This window comes from Rhincodon typus, chromosome 42, assembly GCF_021869965.1.
Source record: "Rhincodon typus isolate 14 chromosome 42, sRhiTyp1.1, whole genome shotgun sequence".
NCBI lineage: Eukaryota > Metazoa > Chordata > Chondrichthyes > Orectolobiformes > Rhincodontidae > Rhincodon > Rhincodon typus.
The window spans coordinates 9603212-9627369 of NC_063373.1; the positions used below are offsets into that span (position 1 = coordinate 9603212).

The 24158-nt window shown below is 42.1% G+C and overlaps 1 protein-coding gene across 5 annotated transcripts; it reads left to right on the forward strand.

The window, feature by feature from the left end:
* The first annotated feature begins 228 nt into the window (after positions 1-228).
* LOC109916330 (zinc finger protein 239-like) lies at positions 229-23858 on the forward strand. Of its 5 annotated transcripts, none has more exons than XM_048619170.1 (5): positions 229-569; positions 1440-1541; positions 13448-14001; positions 16558-16666; positions 21251-23858. In XM_048619170.1, exon 5 carries the CDS (start codon positions 21358-21360, stop codon positions 22288-22290), a length of 933 nt encoding a protein of 310 aa, XP_048475127.1. In that variant the 5' UTR covers positions 229-569; positions 1440-1541; positions 13448-14001; positions 16558-16666; positions 21251-21357; the 3' UTR covers positions 22291-23858. The 5 variants fall into 5 exon arrangements, with proteins under 5 accessions (XP_048475127.1, XP_048475129.1, XP_020371636.1 ...); XM_048619172.1 differs by having other exon boundaries at positions 245-569; positions 16625-16666; XM_020516047.2 differs by having other exon boundaries at positions 245-569; positions 13452-14001.
* The last annotated feature ends 300 nt before the right edge of the window (positions 23859-24158 follow it).

The following is a 24158-nucleotide window of genomic DNA, read 5'->3' on the forward strand; positions in this document are numbered from 1 at the left end:
ATGAGAGGGAGGTACTCAAGGAAATCAATGTTGTTGGGGAAATTGGTGGTCTTAAAAGGCAACAAATCCCAGAACGTGGTAATCTACACCCTGGAGTATGTCAAATAGCAAGGGGCGGGGCTGGAGGATCGGACGGCGGCTATTGGTCCTCCTGCCGATCAGTGAATGAGGGGCGGGTTGCATCACCGACGTTTCAGAGAATGTGGGGGCGGGGTTACTTCTCCAGCCAATTAATGAATGACGAAATGGGGCCGGGTGCGGTGAGTGGAGCCTGCGCTGAAGGGGTCCTGGAGTCAATACGTTATCTGAGATAACAAGGTGTAGAGCTGGATGAACACAGCAGGCCAAGCAGCATCAGAGGAACAGGAAAGCTGACGTTTCGGGCCTAGACCCTTCAGAAATGTTGTCTTCCGGATTAAGGGAACAATGACTTTCTGTTTACTGTATTTACAGCACGTTGAAGGGGAAGCATTTCCAGATCGTCAATTCCACCCAGATGTCACAGCAAGAACTAACAGAGTCACTCCATTCACCAGCACCTCACTATCATCGGCTTTTCACCATCCAAGGTAAAAATTTTGGTTAGAGACAAAAGAAATGCAGATGCTGGAATCCAAGGTAGACAAACAGGAGGCTGGAAGAATACAGCAGGCCAGGCAGCATCTGGAGGAAAGGAGCAATCCTGAAGAAAGTTAAAAGCTTTGGCTGTTGTGGCTGTGCGAAAAGATTTCCGAGATCAGTGTCACTGGAAAAGCTCCTAGAGATTCGAACTTGTGCGCAGACCAGCCACAGAGGATGTGTCCACGGTTTGGGCATTATACCTGAGAATGGGGGACTGTGGACCTTCCTGGTGGAGGCAACACAGGTTTACCACAATTTCTGGATTGCCTTTTGAGGAGAGGCTGCAGAAGTGAATCTTTGAAACAGAAAGAAATAATTTGATCTATTTCATCAGTGCCAACTTTCTATAGACCAATGCAGTCTGTTTCATTCCCCTGCTCCCTCTCCAAAGGTCTGCAAGTTTATTTCACAGAAATGCTTGTCTGATTTCCTTCTTTTCAGTTCGTTGATTCTCTTCATTTCCACCCATAACCAGAGAGGATTGTGTAGTACGACTCATTCTGGGGGGAAAAAAATCCTTTAATACTCCTGTGTCTCTTTTAAGTGATTGGGTCTAACACACTACCCAACCTTTTAGAATTTACATAAATTACTTAAATGAGAAGATGGAAGGTGCAGTAGCTAAAGATGGAAAAATATGATGAAGCCAAAAAGAGGTTGAGGATATATATAAAAACTAAAAAAAAACTGCAGATGCTCTAAATCTGAAATAAAAACAGAAGTTGCTGGAAAAGCTCCACAGGTCTGGCAGCATCTGTGATGAGAAATTGGAGGAAGGGTTTTGGACTTGAAATATTAACTCTGATTTCTTTTCACAGATGCTGCCAGACCTGGTGAGCTTTTCCAGCAATGGAAAATGACTCCAGAATTCCGAGTTGCATAGGGATTTAAAGTATGCGTCATGAAGAACTAGTATGCAGGTAAAGCATGTAATATAGAAAGCTGATGGACTGCTATCCTTTCTGTGTCTGGAATTGAGGATAAATGTAAGGATGTTCTGTTTAATTTGTGCAGGGCATTGGTGAGACTGTTCCTCTCATACTGTGCACAATTTTCATCATCATCTTTCAGGAAATGTGTAAATTTGTTGGAGATGGTTCTCAGGAGGTTTACGAGATTGATTCCTGGAATCGGCATGTTGTCTTAGGAGGACAGGTTGTATAGGCAATAAGGGAAAGGAGGGGTAGAACTGCTGATGAAAAATGGACATTATTGTGATTGTGAGCAAGGATATAGACTGGTGAAGTAGAATCTGTATGGCTTGATCTTAGAAACACCAATAGACAGAAAACAACAGTAGGGTTGTATATAGAATCAAAGCTGCAGGAGTAATATTGGTGAAGAGATTAGAATGGAATCTAGAGATGCAAGTAATAAGGATATAGCATTTTGGGTGACTTTTAATCTGCCTGAAGATTAGGCAAATCAGATCTGTAGTAAAACAATTGAGGAGGAATTCATTGAGTGTATATAGAATCTTCTTATGAATCAATATGTTGAGGAAACAATTGGGTATTGGGTAATGAGAAAGGAATAAATGACAATCTAGTTGAGCATGGGCTTCTAGCGAAGAATGACCACAATAGGATAGAATTCTTCATTAAAGTGGGGAGTGATGTCATTCCTTCTGAGATCAGCATGCTGAAATGAAATAAAGGAGATTATAATGGTATGAGGTGTGAGATAGCTGTGATAAATTGTATATCAGTATTCAAATGCATGATGGGAGATAGGTAATTGCAAACATTTAAAGAGTGGACCAGCTACAAAAGTAATTTGCCCAGTCTGGCACAAAAACAATACAGGAAATGTGGTCAAACCATGGCAAATAAGAGAAATTATGATTAGTATTAAATCTAAGGAAGAAGCGCACAAATTGGCAAAATAAGGCAACAGACCTGAGCATTTGGAACAGTTTACATTTCAACAAAGGGATTGATTTAAGAGGGGGAAAACAAAGTATGACAACAAGCTTGCAGCGACTATACCAACCAATAGACGTTTTTTAAAAAACGTCTTTCACAAGATATGGGTGTCACTGGCTAGGCCAGAATTTATTGCCTATCCCTAATCACTCGGAGGGCTGTTAAGAGTCAAGTGCATTGCTGTTGGTCTGGAATAACTTATAGGGCAGACCAAATAAGGACAGATGTTTCCTTCCCTAAAGGGTTTTAAGGTCACAATTAGACTCTCGATTCCAGATTGGTAGTAGAAGCCTCAAAAGGTCTGTGAGGAGAAAAAGATCAGTAAAAATGAATATAGGGGTAGAACCAGGGGAACTTATAATGGGTTACAAAGAGACAGCAGACCAATTAAAGATGTTGTTTGGTTTTGCCTTCAAAGGAGGACACAAATAACATTTCAAAAATATTGAAAATCACAGGGTCTAAATTGAAGCAGGAATTGAAAGAAATTAGTAGGGAAATGATATTGGGGAAACTAATGGGATTAAAGGCAGACAAATCCACAGAGCCTGATAACCTTCTCTTAGGACCTCAGGAAGTGGTCCTAGAAAAAGTAGACATGCTGGTGGTTATCTTCCAAAAGTCTGTAGACTCTGGAAGAGTTCCTGTGGATTGGATGATAACTAATGTAATCCCAGTATTTAAGAAGGGAGACAGAGAGAAAACAGGGAATTAACATGTGATGGGAAGAATGCTAGAGTCCACTATAATAGGTGTAATAGCAAACAATTTAGAACATTGTCCCAAGAATTAGGAGTCAGCATGGATTTACAAAGGGGAAATCACGCTTGAGGAAATCTGAATTTTTCTGAGAATGTAACTAGCAGAGTGGCTAGGAGGGAGCCAGCGGATCTTGTTTACTTGGACATTCAGAAGGACACTCAATGACATCACATAACAACTCAGCATGCAATATCAAAGCACATGAGATTGGAGACTGCTGACCATTTCTCAATTCATTTCAGTACACATACAGGAAACAGAGTTGGAAGAAAGTGGTCTTTTCCGGGGTGGCAGGCAGTGACGAGAGAGGACCACAGGAATCGAGGATAGCTTGGGCTATTTTGAGGAAGTCACCAAAAAGATTGAGGGCAGAGTGATAGACCTTGTCTGTCTGAATTATAGTAAAGCCTTTGATAAAGTTAATTGACTAATTAGTAAAGCTAGATCACATGGGATTTGTGGTGAGCTTGCAAATGGGATACAAAATTGGCTTTATGGTACAGGACAGAGGGTGGTGGTGATGGTTGTTTTTCAGACTGGAGGCCTGTGACCGGTGGTATCCCACAGGGATTGTTACTGCGTGCAATTTTGTTTGTCATTTAAAAAATGATTTGGATGAGAATATAGCAGGGTGGTTAGTAAGTTTGTGGATGAACCAAAATTGGTTGTATAGTGGACAGTGAAGAAGGTTATTGAGGATTACAAAGAGACTTTGATCAATTGAATCAATAAGCTGAGAAGTGGCAGATGGAGCTTAATTTGGATAATGTGAGGTATTGCATGTTGGTAAAACAAACAAGGGCAGAACTTATGCTATATATAGTGCCCTGGGTGGTGTTGTAGAACAGAGACCTATGAGTCCAGGTACATAATTCTTTGAAATTTGCATCACGGGTAGACAGGATGGTTAGAAACACATTTAGCTGGTTTGCCTACATTACTTAGACCTTTTGAGTATAGGAGTTGGAAAATCATGTTGAGGTGGTACAGGACTTTGGTGAGGCATCTTATGGAGTATTGTGTGCAGCTCTGGTTGTCTTGTTATATGCAGGATGTTATTAAACTGGAGAGGATTCAGAAAAAATTTAGCAGGATATTGTCGGGAATGGAGGGTTTGAGTCTTTTTAAAAAAAGCTGGATAGATAAGTAAATAAAACCTTATCTACTGAATGAATTTTTTAAATGTGGTTTTTGTTAATTGGGGTTAGTGATTTGTTGTGGATTTCCAGAAGACATTCAACAAGACACCGCACAAAAGGCTCTGCATAAAGTGTTCTGAGTCATGTATTAGCATGAATAGAAGATTGGTCAGCTAACAGAAAGCAAAGTATTGCGATTAATGGGTGATTTTCTGGTTGGTGATCAGTGGTATGCCTCAGGGATTAGTGTTGGGACCACAATTGTATACTATTTACATAGATGATTTAGAGTTGGGGACCAAGTGTGCTGTGTCATTTCGCAGATGACACTAAGATGAATTGTAGAACAAACAGGAAACTGAAAGTCTGCAGAAGGATATAGATAAAATGAATGGGCAAGAATCTGGCAGATGGAGTACAATGTTGGTAAATGTGAGGTCATCCATTTTGGTAGGAATAACAGCAAAATGGACTATTATTTAAATAGTGAAAAATTGCGGTATGCAGCTGTGCAGTCGGACCTGGGTGTCCTTGTGCATGAGTCATAAAATGTTGCTTTGCAGGTGCAGCAGGTAATTAAGAAGGCAAATGGAATATTGTCCTTCATTGCTCGAGGGATGGAGTTTAAAAATGGGGAGGTTATGCTGCAGCTGTATAGGGTGCTGGTGAGGCCACACCTGGAGTACTGCGTACAGTTTTGGCTTCCTTTTATTTATTCATTTTGTGTGCTGTGGATGTCGCTAGCTAGCCAGCATTTATTTCCCATCCTGAGTTGCCCTTGTAAAGGTGGTGGTGAGCTGTCACGATGCCAGTAGGGAGGGAATTCCAGGATTGTGACCTGTGATAGTGAAGGAACAATGATATATTTCCCAAGTCAGGATGGTTAGTGGCTTGGAGGGGATCTTGAAGGTGGTGATGTTCCCTACCCTTGTCCTTCTAGATGGAAGTAGTCATGGTTTGGAAGGTGCTGTCTGAGGATCTCTTAGTGAATTTCTGCGGTGCATCTTGTAGATAGTACACACTGCTGTTACTGAACGTTGGTGGTAAAGGGAGCAGATGTAGTGCCAAATCAAGCCGGCTGCTGTGTCAAGCTTCTTGAGTATTGTTGGGGCTGCACTCATCCAGGCATGTCAGGAGTATTCCATCACATTCTTGACTTGTGTCTTGCAGATGGTGGAAAGGCTTTGGGGAGTTGGGAGTTGTTACTTGCTGCAGTATTCCTATCTTCTGACCTGCTTTTGTAGCCATTGTCTTTATGTGGTGAGTCCAGTTGAGTTTCTGGTCAATGATAACTCCCAGGATGTTGGTAGTGGGGGATTCAGTGATGGGAATACCTTTTGAATGCCAAGGGGTGGTGGTAAAATTATCTCTTATTCATGATGGTGATAGCCTGGTATTGGTGTGGCGCCAGTGATATTTGCCTGGATATTGTCCAGATCTTGTTCTATTTGAACATGGATTGCTTCGGTTTCCAAGAAGTCACAAATGGTGCTGAACATTGTGCAATCCTCAGCGAACTTCCTCACTTCTGACTTTATGATGTGGGGAGGTCATTGCTGAAGCAGCTGAAGATGGTTAGGCTGAGAAGATGACCCTGAAGAACTCCTGCAGAGATGTCCAGGAACTGAGATTACTGACCTCCAACAACCGCGACTATCTTTCTGTGTGTCAGATCTGACTCCAACCACTGGAGAGTTTTCCCCCGATACCTATTAATTCCAGTTTTGCTAGGGCTCCTTGATGCCACACTCGGTCGAATGCAGCCTTGGTGTCAAGAGCTGTCACTCTCACCTGCCCTCTGGAATTCAGCTCTCTTGCCCATGTTTGAACCAAAGCTGTAATGATGTCAGGAGCTGAGTAGCCCTGGTGGAACCTGAACTGGGCATTGCTGATCAGGTGCTGCTTGACAGCACTGTTGATGACATCTTCCATGACTTTACTGATAATCGAGAGTAGACTGACGGGGTGGTAATTGGCTAGGTTGGAATAGGTGCCCTTACTTGAGAAAGGATGTACTGGCACTGGAGAGGTTGTGGAGGAGGATCACTAGTTGATTCCAGAATTGAGAGGGTTGGCTTATGAGGAGAGATTGAGTAGACTGAGTAATTTAGAGGAATTGGTTGGTGTGGGAGTGGGGATGTTGCGAAAACATATATAATTTTGAAGAGAATAGAGGTGGTTTTCACTGGCTGGTGAAACTAGAACTAGGATCATAGCCTCAAAATAAGGGGGAGCAGATTTAGGACTGAGTTAAGGAAGAATTTATTCACTCAAAGGGTTGTGAATCTGTGGCATTCCCTGTCCAAAGCATTTTGAAGTTACCTCATTGAAAATTTTGAACAGTAAATGAATTAAGGGTTATGGTGAGCGGGTGGGTAATCGGATCTCAGTCCACGAAAAGGTCAGCCGTGATCGTATTAAATGGCGGAGCAGGCTTGCTGGGCCAGATGGCCTACTTCTGCTCTTGTTTCCTTTTGTTCTTAAATGTGCTTAAGTGCAAAATGCTGCAGTTTTTTGCTTGACAGCTCAGCTTTCCTTTACATGAAATCCATCACAACCAACATGGTTTCTTCTGAGGAAATTCCTGATCCAAGGTCTAGATTAAAGTAAAACAAAACCTGATCAACTGCAGTGATAACTGTTGGAGGATGACGTGTGACATGATCTATTACAGTATGATTAGGATCAATTCTTTACATGTCCTAATGTAACACAACAGTAATAAAATTGATGCTTTTATTAGTTCAGATGATGGCCAGAAACAATGATACTTTTTCAGTTCTGCAGCGACTGGACAACTGATAAATGTGATCAGGTTCTGAAACAGAAATCAATTCCAGAACCTAGTGATTCTCAAATAATGCAAATCATGAGAAGGTGGCCTTACATGGCTACAGCTTTGCCATGACATTGCTGCTATTAAACTTCCATATGCTGATAACGCAAACTGCAATTCACTCTTGAAGTTGCTTCGATGTGGTTAGATATGAGTGTAATTAGAACAAAGAACAAAGAAAATTACAGCACAGGAACAGGCCCTTTGACCCTCCAAGCCTGCACCGATCCAGATCCTCTATCTAAACCTGTCGCCTATTTTCCAAGGATCTGTATCCCTCTGCTCCCTGCCCATTCATTTATCTGTCTAGATAAATCTTAAATGACGCTATCGTGCCTGCCTCTAACACCTCCGCCGGCAACGCGTTCCAGGCACCCACCACCCTCTGCGTAAAGAACTTTCCATGCATATCTCCCTTAAACTTTTCCCCTCTCACCTTGAAATCGTGACCCCTAGTAATTGAGTCCCCAACTCTGGGGATAAAGCTTCTTGCTATCCACCCTGTCATGATTTTGTAGACCTCAATCAGGTCCCCCCCTCAACCTCCGTCTTTCTAATGTAAATAATCCGAATCTACTCAACCTTTCTTCATAGCTAGTGCCCTCCATACCAGGCAACATCCTGGTGAATCTCCTCTGCACCCTCTCCAAAGCATCCACATCCTTTTGGTAATGTGGCGACCAGAACTGTACGCAGTATTCCAAATGTGGTCGAACCAAAGTCCTATACAACTGCAACATGACCTGCCAACTCTTGTACTCAATACCCTGTCCGATGAATGAAAGCATGCCGTATGCCTTCTTGACCACTATCGACCTGCTATGCCACCTTCAGGATACAATGGACCTGAACACCCAGATCTCTCTGTGCATCAATTTCCCCCAGGGCTTTTCCATTTACTGTATAGTTCGCTCTTGAATTGGATTTTCCAAAATGCATCACCTCACATTTGCCTGGATTGAACTCCATCTGCTATTTCTCCGCCCAAATCTCCAATCTATCTATATTCTGCTGCATTCTCTGACAGTCCCCTTCATTATCTACTACCCCACCAATCTTAGTGTCATCTGCAAACTTGCTAATCAGACCATCTATACCTTCCTCCAGATCATTTATGTATATCACAAACAACAGTGGTCCCAACATGGATCCCTGTGGAACACCACTGGTCACAGTTCTCCATTTTGAGAAACTCCCTTCCACTACTGTCTCCTGTTGCCCAGCCAGTTCTCTATCCACCTAGGTGTACACACTGGACCCTATGCCACTTCACTTTCTCCATCAGCCTACCATGGGGAACCTTATCAAACACCATGTATATGACATCTACAGCCCTTCCCTCATCTATCAACTTTGTCACTTCCTCAAAGAATTCTATCAAGTTGGTAAGACATGTCCTTCCCTGCACAAAACCATACTGCCTATCACGAATCAGCCCATTTTCTTCCAAATGTAAATAGATCCTATCCCTCAGTATCTTCTCCAGCAGCTTCCCTACCACTGACGTCAGGCTCACCGGTCTATAATTACCTGATTATCCTTGCTACCCTTCTTAAACAAGGGGACAACATTAGCAATTCTCCAGTCCTCCGGGACCTCCCCCGTGCTCCAGGATGCTGCAAAGGTATATGTTAAGGCCCCAGCTATTTCCTCTCTCGCTTCCCTCAGTAACCTGGAATAGATCCCATCCGGACCTGGCGACTTGTCCACTCTAATGCCTTTTAGAATACCCAACACTTCCCCCCACCCCTCCTTATGCCGACTTGACCTAGAGTAATCAAACATCTATCCTTAACCTCAACATCCGTCATGTCCCTCTCCTCAGTGAATACTGATGCAAAGTACTCATTAAGAATCTGACTCATTTTTTCTCTGACTCCTCGCATAACTTCCCTCCTTTGTCCTTGAATGGGCCAACCCTTTCTCTCGTTACCCTCTTGCGCCTTATGTACGAATAAAAGGCTTTGGGATTTTCCTTAACCCTGTTTCCTAAAGATATTTCATGACCCCTTTTAACCCTCTTAATTCCTCGTTTCAGATTGGTCTTAATTTCCTGATATTCTTCGACAGCTTCGTCTGTTTTCAGTCGCCCAGACCTTATGTATGCTTCCTTTTTCCTCTTTGCTAGTCTCTCAATTTCACCTATCATTCATGGTTCCCTGATCTTGCCCTTTTTATCCCTCATTTTCACAGGGACATGTCTGTCCTGCTCTCTGATCAACATCTCTTTTTAAAAGCCTCCCACATATCAAATGTGGATTTACCCTCAAACAGCTGCTCCCAATCTATATTCCCCAGCTCCTGCTGAATCTTGCTATAGTTGGCCTTCCCCCAATTTAGCATTCATCCTTTAGAACCACTCTCGTCTTTCTCCATGAGTATTCTGAAACTTACGGAATTGTGATCGCTATTCCCACAGTAACCCCCTCCTGAAACTTCAACCACCTGGCCAGGCTCATTCCCCGACACCAGGTCCAGTATGGCCCCTTCCCGAGTTGGACTACTTACATACTGCTCCATAAAACCCTCCTAGATGCTCCTTACAAATTCTGCTCCATCTAAACCCCTAACACTAAGTGAATCCGAGTCAATGTTGGGAAAATTTAAAATCTCCCATCACCACCACCCTGTCGCTTCTACATTTTTCCATAATCTGTCTACATATTTGTACCTCTATCTCACGCTCACTGTTGGAGGCCTGTCATACAGCCCCAACATTGTTACCGCACTCTTTCTATTTCTGAGCTCTGCCCATATTGCCTCACTGCTCGAGTCCTCCATAGTGCCCTCCTTCAGCACAGCTGTGATATCCTCTTTGACCAGTAATGCAACTCCTCCACCCCTTTTACCTCCCTCTTTATCCCGCCTGAAGCATCTATATCCCAGGATATATAGTTGCCAATCTTGCCCTTCCCTCAACCAAGGCTCAGTAATAGCAATAACATCATACTCCCAGGTACTAATCCAAGTCCTAAGTTCATCTGCCTTACCTACTACACTTCTCGCATTAAAACAAATGCACTTCAGACCACCTGTCCCTTTGCGTTCATCGTCTGCTCTCTGCCTACTCTTCCCCTTAGTCACACTGACTTCATTATCTAGTTCCTTACAGGCTTTAGTTACTACCTCCTTACTGTCCACTAACCTTCTCATTTGGTTCCCAACCCCCTGCCACATTAGTTTAAACCCTCCCCAACAGCGTTAGCAAAAGCACCCCCTAGGACATTGGTTCCAGTCCTGCCCAGGTGTAGACCGTCCAATTTGTAGTAGTCCCACCTCCCCCAGAACCGGTCCCAATTTCCCAAAAAATCTGAACCCCTCCCTCCTGCACCATCTCTCAAGTCACTCATTTTATCCTGCCTATTCTTTCATTTCTACTCTGAATAGCACGTGGCACTGGTAGCAATCCTGAGATTACTACTTCTGAGGTCCTACTTTTTAGCTTGGCTCCTAACTCCCTAAATTCTGCTTGTAGGTTAAAAATGGGATGAGATCCTATCATTCATGCCTATATGCACCACGACAGCTGGCTGTTCACCTTCCCCCTTCAGAATGTCCTGCAGTCGATCTGAGACATCCCTGACCTGTGCACCTGGGAGGCAACATACCATTCGGGAGTCTCGTTTTTGACCACAGAACCGCCTATCTACTCCCCTTACAATCGAATCCCTTATGACTATAGCTCTTCCACTCTTTTTCCCGCCCTTCTGTGCAGCAGAGCCAGCCACGGTGCCATGAACCTGGCTACTGCTGCCTTCCCCTGGTGAGCCATCTCCCCCAACAGTATCCAAAACGGTATACCTGTTTTTGGAGGGAGATGACCACAGGGGACACCTGCACTGCCTTCCTGCTTTTTTTTTTTCTGCCTTTTGGTCACCCATTCCCCTTCTCCCTCAGCAATCCTAATCTGTGGTGTGACCAATTTGCTGAACGTGCTATCCACGACTTCCTCAGCATCGCGGATACTCCAAAGTGAGTCCATCCGTAGTTCCAGAGCCGTCATGCAGTCTAACAAGAGCTGCAGCTGGACACACTTCTTGCACCGGTAGGAGTCAGGGACATCAGCCATGTCCCTGACACGTAGCCACTACCCAAATATATCCGTTCACTCACCTTCCCAGAGCGTAATTTGACTGCTCCCACTCAGCTCCGCTGCCGAAATGAAGAACTTACCTCCCGGCAGCCCCCTGGTCCTCGCTCTCGCTGCTCCCGCTGCTTCTGCAAAAAATGGAGGCCGCTGATTGCACGAGGCAAGTTTTTAACTGGGAAACTTATCTCCCGGCAGCCTCCTGGTCCTCACTCTCACCGCTCCCGCTGCTGCTGCAAAAAATGGAGGAAGTTGGAAAAATGGAGAAAAATTCCTAGACTAATGGAATTTGAAAGAAATACAAGTCCCTTTTGCCCATTAAGTCAGCTATTTGAAGCAATCGTCCAGTAGTTGCAGTTTTGCAATCTTTCTCCAAAGCTCTTACAATGCTTCCTTTTCAAATATAGTTACTTTTGAATCTGTTTGCATCAGCCTTTCAGGGAATGCATGACAGCTCATATTAAGTCATCAGTAGGGGTGAGAAATATTTAGAAGGATGTGTGTGGGAAACACATATCAATTCAAGGGGAAATTCTTGGACACTATGTGGGTTCTTCTTCATCTGGGAATAAAAGTATTATCACTGTCAAAGAAGCTCAGAGATGCAAGTAAACTCCTCCAACTGCGATGTTGTTACAGATTTTAACTGAAGTATTTTAAATGGGTTTCTGGTCAATAAATCAAAATTGTAACACAAACTGGTCCAAATGTTTGGAAATTATCAAGTACCATTTTCAGAGTGGAAACTTAATTCTGCCATTTCATTTTCAGTCAGGAATAGATTGCAAACACTCAAATCTATGTGATCAGACCTATTTTATGTTATGAGACAGACCACAGTTTGACACCAATCTCTGATTTTTCAACACATTTCCAACATTCACTGCCATTCTTTCTGACTATGAACACAGTTGGAAAACGGTTCACTAGAATCTCTGAACGGTGGAAGAGAGTGACTGTGCCAAACTGATTATGCACCTTAGCATTAAACATGAGGACTTAGCTATCAGTGAAGCGAAACAAGAAAAACCAAAAGTCCCTGTGAGCATGACACTGATGGACTGTGTTAAGGTTGAAGAGCTATTTTTGACATATGTTCCTGCTCCCAGATTGTCCTTTTGAGACTCCAGACAACATTCTGACATTAAACACTCAGGTGGGAAAGACAAAGATTCCAAGAATGTCTCCAAAGGTATTATTTCACACTTCTCCAGAATGTAAAACCTCATCAACAAATCGGGATAATCAGGATGAACATACTTCAATCCTGGATATGATTAACAGCATCTGCTGAAATACAAATCTTGCAGATGCTTGTGAATTTGCTGGTGTGTTAGCAGATGAGATGACTGAGTGAATCCCTTGCCACACACAGTACAGGTAAATGGCCTCTTCCCAGAGCTTGCTGGTGTTTCACCATGGAGGATGAGTGAGAAAATTCTTCCCCATATTCGGAGCAGGTAAACAGACTCTTCCCAGGTGTGAATCGTCTGGTGGCTGCAGGCTAGAAGGATGATTAAATCCCTTTTTCACACAATGGAACAGGTGAATGGCCTCTCTCCAGTGTGAACTTGCTGATGAGTCAGAAGGTTACATGAACAAGTAAATCTTTTCCCACCAACAGAGCAGATGAAAGGTCTATCTCCTGTGTGAATTTGCTGGTGTATCAGAAGATTGGATGAATTAATGAATCCCTTCCCCCACACAGTCCAGGATTACAGCCGCTCCCTAATGTGAATCCACTGGCGATATAGTAGACCAGATGGATGAGTGAATCCCTTCCCATTCACAGAGCAGGTGAATGACCTCTCCCCAGTGTGATTGCACCTATGAACTTCCAGTTGAGATGGGTAATTGAATCCTTTCCCAAAATCATTACATTTCCATGGTTTCTCCACGGCAAAGGTGTCCTTGTGTCTATCCAGTCTGGATGATTATTTGATCCCCATGTGTACAGTTCTCTCTGCTGTAAATGCTGTGACTTCTTTTTCAGGATGTGTAACTGAACACTCTTGCTCAGGTCTGTTTGTGTTGTTGCTTTTCCAGACATACTGACATTTAATCTTGTTTCTTTTAGACAGAACTGAAACCATGTCACCCATTTCTCATTCAACATTCAGAGACTGATGATATTCAGGTTTGAATGAATCGAGTGACTCTGTCAGATATAGATGTGGTGCTTAGTTTGGATTTCCAGTCAGCAATCCTCTGCCAGAACGTTGTAAAAGGAGATTACAAAAGCCCTCACTATCAGTCCACAATAGAAATTCAGGCCGGACAATTCCAGTCTATCTGGAACATTCATTTCCATCCTGTTATCCCAAAAAAAACTAATCCAACCAAATGAAGTCAAAATTAGTAACAAAGTTTCCAGAAAAGCAAAGGGACCTTTCCGACCTAAGCCAGAATATTATTTCCAAAGTCTGAGACACTCCATTCTCAAGGTACCCAGCAATTGTGGCAACTATCAGGTTGAATGTCACTACCTGCTCACCAGGACCCAGTTAGAACCAGTGAACCTGAAGCCCCGTCCTCAAGCCGCGTCACGACGCTGAGACGCAAGTGCGCTCGTCATCGCGGATCCAAGATGGCAGCCGTTAATTTGAAGTTCTTCCCGGGGAAAAGCGCCAGGTTTGTAAATCCGGGACTTGCAGGTTGTTACTTGAGTTTGAGGTATTTAATAAGTGTCTATGAACTTTTTTCGATCTCCCATCGGCTGCAGCGCTCACTCCGCTGTCTCCCATCCTCATCTCCTACAGTTGAGAAAATAAACGGCGTCTCTGCCTATTGTCATGATTTATTGTGCATGCGCACCGCTCTCCGGCGGCCAGGATATCGTCACCGCTGGGGAAGGCGGTTAAAGATGCCGCCATTCCTAATCTGAGATATTAAGAACTGCAGATGCTAGAGTCAGAGATAACACAATGTGGAGCTGGAGGAATACAGCAGGCCAGACAGCATCAGAGGAGCAGGAAAGTTGACGTTTCAGGTCGGGATCATTTTTCAGGTTCCGACCCGAACGTCAACTTTCCTGCTGCTCTGATGCTGCCTGGCTTGCTGAGTTCCTCCAGCTCCATACCGCCATTCCTACCTTGCTAGCAATGACTTGGATTGGGTCTAGCAATACATTAAAATCAGGAAGAAAATTACACTGTAGCAGTTCTTGCATAAAGGACAGAGAAGGGCAAGAGTTGGGAAACTGTTTGCAGGAAAATATTCTATACAGAGGATCTGGGCCTTGCTGGCTCTGTCATCTTTTATCGCTCATCCTGAACAGAATTAGAAAATGTTGTGAAGAGATGCTTTCTTGAATTGCTGCAATCCATTTGGCGTGGGAAGACATATCATTCTGTTAAGGTGGGAGTTTCAGTATTTTGACCCAGAATGTGTTTTCTGTCCAGTGAGAAAGGAGGCAGTATTGGACCTGGTCCTTGAAAATGAGGGGGATCAAGTGTCAGGGTTGGTGATCATTCTGTCTTACAATTTAGGCTGGCAATTATGAAAATAATGTTGAACAATGAATGTACAAATAATTAAATCATCAAAGCCAACTGAGACCCTTTAGTCAAAGGGTTATTAATAAGGAGGCGTAATTTTAATGTGCAAGATAAGAGAATAAGAGGGGATTTGAGGAAAACAAATTTCACGCAGAGGATTCTGAGGGTCTCAAATGCACAGCCTCGAAGGTCAATTGACCAAGGTAACCTGACAATGATTAACAGTACTTGGATGAGCACTTGACGTATCATGACATTCAAGGTCTAGTGTTGGAAACTGGTACTGATGCAGATATAGTGTCGCTTTGCCTTCACCAACTTGATGGGCCAAAGACTTATTCTGTGCTGTATTACTCAATTGTTTTAACTTCAAGGAAGTAAGAACAACCCAAGTCAAATGTTGACATGGAAAATTGTAACTGAACAATTGGCTGTCTTTTTGAAAAAGAGATATTTCAGACAAAGTAAAAAAGTAGGACAAAGGAAACCAGAGCTTCATGGATGGCAAACAAATTTTTTAAAAAGTGTACTTATTGGAGGTGTGATGGAGAAAATACAGTTGAGAACCAGGCTGAATATAAAGGTTTAAAGGGGAGGTGGAAAAAGAGATAGAAAAGGAATACGGGATTGCAAAATGAAATTGGCAGTTACATTAAAAGTGAATACCAAGCTCTTTTATAGATATTAACCATTGAAGTGTGGTGAAAGGAGGAGTAAGGTCAGGTAGGGACCAAATATGGAATTTATGCAGGAGGCATAGCTGGGGTGTGAAATGATGTCTTGATATCTGGATTTCCAAAGGAAGAAGATGCTACTCAGACCATGGTGAAAGATGAGATAGTTCTGGTGCTTGAATTGTTTTTAAGTTAATGAGAAAGATGTATTAGTTAGGTGTAATAAAAGGTGTATAACATATATTATCCTTGGGATTTGAATTGTTAAGTAGAGGCATATGGATTTTGGTCAGTTGTTTTGAAGGTAATTGTTTTGGAAGTTCAGAACGTAATTCGGAACAGTGACTGAAGTACATCATTTCTAAAAAGACACATAATGTCAATAAAGTGTGTTAGAGGACATGTGATGTTAATGGATGGAATGGTTATACTGCTGAGTTGTATATACAGACCTAGGAATGTAAACAGTTGTGTCCTTCAGGATTAGTCAGGGGACCGTTCCTCCTCTTGGTCAAGCAAAATGATCTGAGATTGTGCGTAAGATCAAATCTCCAAAGAAGACTAACGCTGGGATAGTGAGGATTGTTGTCAACTTCAAAAAAAAAGAAACAAACCCTGAAAAACTTGCATTGATATAACATCACTCACAACCTCAGGGCATTACAAAGCACTTCACTGGTCACTCTGGGCAAAGGGTCATGTAACAGCAACACAACTTCACCCTGCGACTTAGATTGTGTTCAGTATGTAAATATATTCTAAATTTGAACTTATCTCTCAAATCTCCCATCTGCCACAGTGTCTCCTACCTAAGCTTACAATTAAAATTTCTTGTCCCTCAAATCATGTTGTGAATATCCAGTTTGGTATGACAGTGATGGATTTTGGAAATTCCTTTCACTAGGCTTTAAAAAGCAAAAATTTATACGTGGCAAACTCCAGCCAAGAGAAACGTTTGTCTTCTCTGAATTTCAAATTTAATTGACGTTTATGATTTTTGATATCACACTTTACAGGGAGCTGAAGATTTTTGAAAACTTGGGGGATTTTTCTCTTACTACCATTCTTCTGCTACTTTTCCAGCTGTGACATCCAGCAGGAGAAATCGGTGAAATTGTTTCAGAAGTGAGTACTATTGAGCATCCATCCTCAATTTACAGCTTTTTGTGTGATGTTCTCGAAATATTACTCTGGGCCTGTTGTAAGTCTTTTACACTGGATGTGAATCTATGTCCAATCTTTTGTTTTACACCTCTCATCCTGATCATCTCTTTGCTTTTAATACAAGGTGTATTTTAACCTTGTCTGGTATTGTTATTGTTACCAAATATGACTAATTGAGGTTTCCATTGCTGTCCACCTCCTGACTATGTGCTACTGATTCAGCACCTTTACCTTCTCATGCTTAGGAATTTTCCTGAGCTGACAATCATTTATATTCCCTGCTGATCTGATGTAAACTATCATATTCTGTATTATTTTCATTCACCATATTCATTCTGCAAGTCCCTGAATGTCAACTCTGTTGCCTTCTGTACAAATACAACCCGAGCTGCTGAGCTTTCTAGTATTTCGTTTTTTTTTTGTTTCAGATGTCCGGCATCTACAGTATTTTCCTTGTGTTATTCCAAAGGTTGTTCACAGAACAATCTAGAAACACAGACAGACCAATTAAGGTCGGTTTGCAGTAGGGCAGTGTTGCTTCCAGAGGTTTACTCCCTGTCTCCAGTTTAGATCCTTTTACACAAAATTAAGGATTGATTACAGAACAGAAGAAGGCCATTTCACACATGGTGCCCCTGGCTCTCTGTCAGAGCATATCAGTGAATTTCATTACGCTTCCCTTCATTGCACCCCAACAATTTTTTTTTATTTCAGGTGTTTTTCCAGTTCTATTTTGAAAGCATCTGTTGAATTAGTTTGTCCTGGAATGGAGGTGGAGGAGGAGCTGGTGGGTTTAATCCTGAAGATGTATCAGTTTGAGCTGAAGTGGAGATGTTAGAGGAGCTACAGAGTTTAATCCTGAGGCCTTTGAAACCCAGTCAGGTCCCAGAATTTCTGATCTCTGATTGTAAAGGGTGGAAGATTTTTTGGGAGACCAGGTTGCGAAATGGACGCTGTGCATACAATGTAATAAGGTGCTCCTTTAGGAACAGTCATTTCTGTGGATGCTTTTAGTCCATTTTACATGTACATTTTGTTTTAATTGTTCTTTGGTATTTAAGCAAGATCAACAGTTAATAACTCAACATTCTGGGATGTAGTATTTTCAGGCGGAACAGTGAAGGATGTAAATGAGGAGGCAGTGTTACATTATTAATTGGAATTAGTTACTGCAGTTAGGAACATAAGATCTAGGAGCAAGTGTGGGTAATTCAGCCCCTTGAGCCTGCTCAGCCATCAACTTAGCATCCGCTCCACTTTCCTGCATGTTTTCTATAATTCTTTAACCCATTGCTAATTAAAAATACATCTATCACATCCTTAGATTTACTCCGTGTCTTGACAACTAACCCATCGTGGGGTAGTCAATTTCATAGATTCGTGACATTTTGAGAGAAGTAATTTGTCCTCCTCTCTGTTTTAAATCTGCTACCCCTTATCCTAAACCTCCCTGTTCAGAAAGAGAGGAACGCAAAAAGCGGATAACCGAAGCCCAATTAGACTAACATCTGTTGTTGGAAAAGTATTGGAATTCATTATTAAGGAAGTAATAGCAGAACATTTGGAAAAACCAGCATAATCAAGCAGAGTCAGTATGGCTTCATGAAAGTGAAATAGTGTCTAATTTATTGGAGTTTTTCAAGAATGTCTCAACCGTAGTGTGTAGAGTGAACCAGTAGATGTGCATTTGGACTTGTAGAAGGCATTCAACAAGATATTGTGCAAAAGGTTAAGTTATAAGGTAAGAGCCCATGATGCTGGGGGTAGTATATTGGCATGGATAGAGAATTGGCTAATAGTCAGAAACAGGGATACTTTTTCAGGCTGGTGAACAGCGACCAGCAGAGTTCCTCAGGGACCAGTGCTGGGACCACAACTGTTTGACAATATAAATGACTTGGAGGAAGGAAGTGAATGTACTGTAGCCAAATTTGCAGATGACACAAAAAAAGGTGGCAGGCTGTGAGGGGGTGGGATATAAACAGTTTAGAGAGATATTGATAGATTTAGTCAGTGGGTAAAAAGTTGTCAAATGGAACCTAATGTGGAAAACTGAACTTGTTATTGTGGAAGGCAGAACAAATGAACAGATTATTGTTTAAATGGAGAGAATTTGCAAAAAACTGCAATACAAAGAGACTTGTGGTACTTACATGTGTAATACAGAAAGCTAGGACACAGGTGTAGCAGATAATCAGGAAAGCTAATGGAATGTTGGCCCTTCTATCAGGGGGTTGGAGTATAGAGTACGGAAGTCTCTCTGCAACCGCGCAAAGTGAAGAATGAGAGGTGATTTCATTGAAACATACATGATTCTTAAGGGGCTTGACAGAGTCTTTTGTTTCCTTTCTGCTTCCTTACCTTTTTAAATAGGGGTGTTATATTAGCATTTTCCCTTTCCTCTGGGACATTTCCCATATCCAGAGAATAAAAAAAAATATAAAAAATGGATTAAGTCTCTCTCCTGCCACTCCCCCTCAGACCTAGGATGTCTGCAATCAGGGCCCAGAGAATTTTCTGCCATCTATCCCAATAGTTTGCTCAGTACTTTTTCCCTCGTGGTGATCATTGTTCTAAGTCTTCCCTTTCTGTAATATCTGCATTACCTGTTACTATTGGTACTAGTGTTCTCCAACATGAAAACTGAGGCAAAATATTTGATTCAGTGTCTCTGTTATTTCTGTGTTCCCAACTATTAACTCCCCAGTCTCATCCTTCAGGGGCTAACATTCACAGTGATGTCATCACGCAGCAACAATTGCACAGTGACATCACCCCCTCTGCGAGGCTTTCCTCAACTGTGAGATTTTTCTCTGACTCCAGTGTTTCTGATATCCGTCCAGCTGCAGACTCCAGCAGGAGGTTCCAAAATTGAAAACTGAATTGGTTTCAGAGGAGTGTATTTTTGACCGTTCAACTACTATGTGGTAGATTTAGTGTTGTGGTCTGTTATCCCTGATAAGTTCCATGACTCTGGGCTGGTGTGACTTTGTTATTGTGGATCTGAATCCATGTCCGTTCATTACTCTGTTTCACCTCTGTTCTCCCTGATTATCTCTCCACCATTGTCTAGCTACTCTGTCTGTAATAATAGGTGTATTGTAGCCATGTCCAGGTCTGTGTCACTAGTTTATATTTACAATGCATTGTTCACGTAACAAAATATTGCAACTCATTTCACAGGATTGTTGCAAAACAACATTTGGCACTGAGAAACAGAGGCAGATATTGAGGAGGGTGAATAACATATTGGAGTAAAAGATTGGCTTCACGGAATGCTTCAAGGAATGATAATGAGGTGGGGAGCAAAAGACATTTAGGGAGGAAATTCCAGAATCTATGGCATTGGCAGGTGAAAGAAGGCCACCAAGTTTGGAGCAATGCACATCAGGAATGCTAGACCAGGCGGAATTAGTTGAGTTGCAGAGATAGGAGTGTAAGAATTCAGAGCAGGACCAGACATTATGGCCCACCAAACCTGCTCTTCCATTCAATAAAATCGTCCAAAATCTGGTTGTGGTCTTAATCCCACTTTCCAGCTTGCTGTCATTTCAGTTGATGTCCGTACACCAAAAATTGATCTAATTTTACCTTGATAAATTCCAATACTTTTAAAAAACTGAATTTCTAAGGTCTTTTGATTGGAAGAGAACACAGAAACAGATATGATCATAACCAAGAAGAGAAATGAGAACAACAATGTATAAATGTTGGTGCTTCTTAAACAGCAGCCTTTATCCTAAACACAGGAATCATGGGTGAACTAGGTTTGGTGTGAGTCTGCACACAAGCAGCAGAAATTTGGATGCACTCGAGATTACAGAACAGCTCAAAGTGTGATGCCTGCTGAGAGTGTGGTAACATAGTTGAGAGGTAAGAAAAGAATGGATGAGAGTTCCAGCAATGGATGAGCTGATACTAATGAAGTCAGATGATATTACTGAGGTGATGATGGAGATATGTGGTTGGAAGCTCATCTTGGGGTGAAATATTTCACATTGGTTATGAACAGTCTGGTTCAGCTTCAGAGAGTTGCCCAAATGAGGGATGGAGTTCCTGTTGAGGCAGTGGATTTTTGAGCAGGGACTGATATCAATGGCTTCAGACTTCCCAATCATTAAATATTGGAAATTTCTGCTCATCGGGTAATGGATGTCAAACAAGTCAAGATGTTGTGTGACTTGGAGATAATGGTGTTCACGTACAACTGCGTTCTGGTCCTTCTAGATGGTGGACATTGGGAGTTTGGGATGTTCTGTCAAAGTTCTGATCATGTTGTAGATGTGTAAGATCCATCCTTTCTATCCCTCTCTCCATCTCCTCCCAGAGTCTCCATATTCTTGTGTAAGACCAGACTGTTTGGAAAGTCCCTTCCCCTCATGGATCTTCATGAATCATTTGGGTTTTTATCATAATTCAGCAGCTATTCTGGTCACTTTTTTCCAAGGCTGGCCTCACAAATTGTCAGTTTCATTCAGGTCAACTTTACAACCTGCCTTTGTGTTTTTGTGGCTTCATCTCACTCACTCTTTCTGTTTGAATCAGTTTCACAGGGTATTAAAACGAGATCTTTAAAGTTCGGAGACTGAAACCAAACATCACATCAGGGTCTGAGAGAGTTATCCAATTTATCAAAACCTGAATATCCTTGGATGGTGAACATGGAAAGAAAAAGCACCACTCACAGTGGGGAGAAACCATACATGTGTTCTATGTGTGGACGAGGTTTCAGCCAATCATCTGGTCTATCAAAACACAAGTGCAGCCATGCTGGGGAGAAACCGTGGAAATGCGGAGACTGTGGGAAGGGATTTAAATCACCTTCAAAGTTGGAAATGCACCGGCGCAGTCACACTGGAGAGAGGCCATTTACCTGCACCAAATGTGGGAAAGGATTCACTCAATCAACTCATCTCCTGAAACACCAGCGAGTTCACACCGGGGAGAGACCATTTACCTGCTCTCAGTGTGGGAAAGGATTCACTCAGTCAACCCACCTGCTGGAACATCACCGTGTTCACACTGGGGAGAGACCATTTACCTGCTCTGAGTGCGGGAAAGGATTCACTCACTCATCCAACCTGCTAAAACACCAACGAGTTCACACTGGTGAGAGGCCATTCATTTGCTCTGAGTGTGGGAAAGGATTCACTCAGTTATCCAGTCTGCTGTCACACCGGCGAGTTCACACAGGAGAGAGGCCATTTACCTGTTCCGAGTGTGGAAGGGGATTCACTGTCTCCTCCGACCTGCTGAGACACCAGCATGTTCACAATGAAGACAGACCTTTTAAGTGCCCAGTCTGTGGAAAGAGCTATAAAAGTTCTGGGGACCTGATGTCCCATCAACGTGTTCACACTGATGAAAGACCATTTAGATGCTCTCACTGTGGGACTCGGTTCAAGCGATCATCTCAACTCACTGTCCACCAACGAATTCACACTGGGAAGAGGTCATTCCCTTGTTCCCAGTGTGGGAAGAGATTCCCTCAGTTATCCCATTTGTTGAAACACCAGCGAGTTGAAAAGAAACTACAGCCTTTGGATGTTGCTGCTAAATCTGACACTTGCGTGATTATTGATTAATAAGGAGGTGGTATGGAATGTTGTCTATTCTTAAAGTTAATTATCAACTGAGAATGTAGAAGATGCATCCGAGGATACTCAGGGGTATGAGAGGGGAAATTGCAGAGTCTGTTGTCAAATGTATTTTTCAGTGTTGACACTTATTAATGATGCTAGAGAATTAGGGATTTATAAACATTACACTGTGGTTAAATCAGCTTAGCTCTAGTGGTTGGGAAATTTAGAAACAATAATTTGAGTTTAAGAAATTCTTACATGGACAACTGCCGGTTATTTGAGAAGAGCCGATGTAATTTTAAGGGAATATTATTTCTCACTAACTTCCTAGAGTTTTCAAAGAGATAACAGAAAAGATTGATCACCCCTATGCTGTTGATGTGGTGTATATGAAGTTCCAAAAAGCATTTGCCAGAGTGCCACACAATAGACTTGTGAGCGAAGTTAGAACTCATGGAGTAAAATAGATAGTAACAGCAACAATGTAGATTTGACTGATTGACAGGAAGCAGAGCATTGTGATGAATCAATATTTTAAAGGCAGGAGGAAACTTTGTAGTGGAGTTTGCCAGGGATCAGTGTTGGGTCATTTGCTTTTCCTAATATTTATTGTTACAAATTGGTTTAAAATAACCTTTAGTACATATCCACATGTATGTGCAATGACTGTTTGTGAACTGTCCAATAAGGATAGCTGCTATAATCACATTATTTGAATTAACAGTAATCCATCATGGTTCCTCTGAAGTCAAAGTCAGCCAGAGAATCAGCATTTCATATACCCTTTGCTGAGACTGCATTGTGAAACTGTTGTGCAACATACCCATAAAGACAGAATTTGTCTGATAATTCCCTCACATAAGAGGACTGCAACTTACACTACCCACAAGAAGCTGTCCTAACCTTAGAGATGGGTCCTAGTTGTTTTGTTTATCTGCAGTGCAAGTCTGGTGGTTACTGCCTGCCACTACCCCGACCCCCATGGAGGCTTGATTACACACCTCCAACAATGTTAATCTCAACTGCATTTAAAGTATAGAATTTTGAAATAGCAGCTTGTTCAAGGCTCAATGCTGTTTCATACTGCATTTACTGATGGTATCAAAAACTTTAGCCTGCAGAGGTGAAGTTTCTAGCTGGTTAAAAATAGCCACAACATCCATTTGTTCTATTAAAGGTAATCAACTTTATTTTGTCAGAAACCACAGAATAGAGTCCACCAAGCAAGTGGTAAAATATAACTCTCCTGTTAAAAGGGCAAGATTAAATTACAATCTGCTTAGTGGGCGGTGGTGAAAGATCCAGGGAGAAATTCCGATGGACTGTAAGGTGTCTACATGTGCTGAGACCACTCTGACTCTGTGAATGGCCTGAAAACGAAGGGTTGATGGTCTTTTTTCTTTTAAAGAGGAGATTAACTGAAACAGGCAGTAATAATTGAAATAGAAATGTAAGCAAAGCTTCCTACAAGCATTATAAAAGGAAAAGAGTGAGTGAGTGTTGATTTTATTGATAATGAAAATGGGATGTTATTAGTAAATAACAAGGAAATGGTGGATTAAATAACAAAATATTTTGCTGTCTTTGTAAAATAACTGCACAGAGTTTGGGTCCCGTTGCCTAGTCACCCTTTATTTACTAAGGGCTAGCAGTCTTTTCTGCAGTTTAGAACTGTGACTCACAATGGTGTACCACAAGGATCTGTTCTGAATCCTCTTCAATTTGTGATTTTTGTAAATGATTTGGATGAAAGAGTGGAAGGGTGGATTAGTAAGTTCGCGGATGATACAAAGGTGGGTCAAGTTGTGGATAGTGCGGAGGGCTGTTCTAGGTTACAAAGGGACGTTGATAGGATGCAGAGCTGAGCTGAG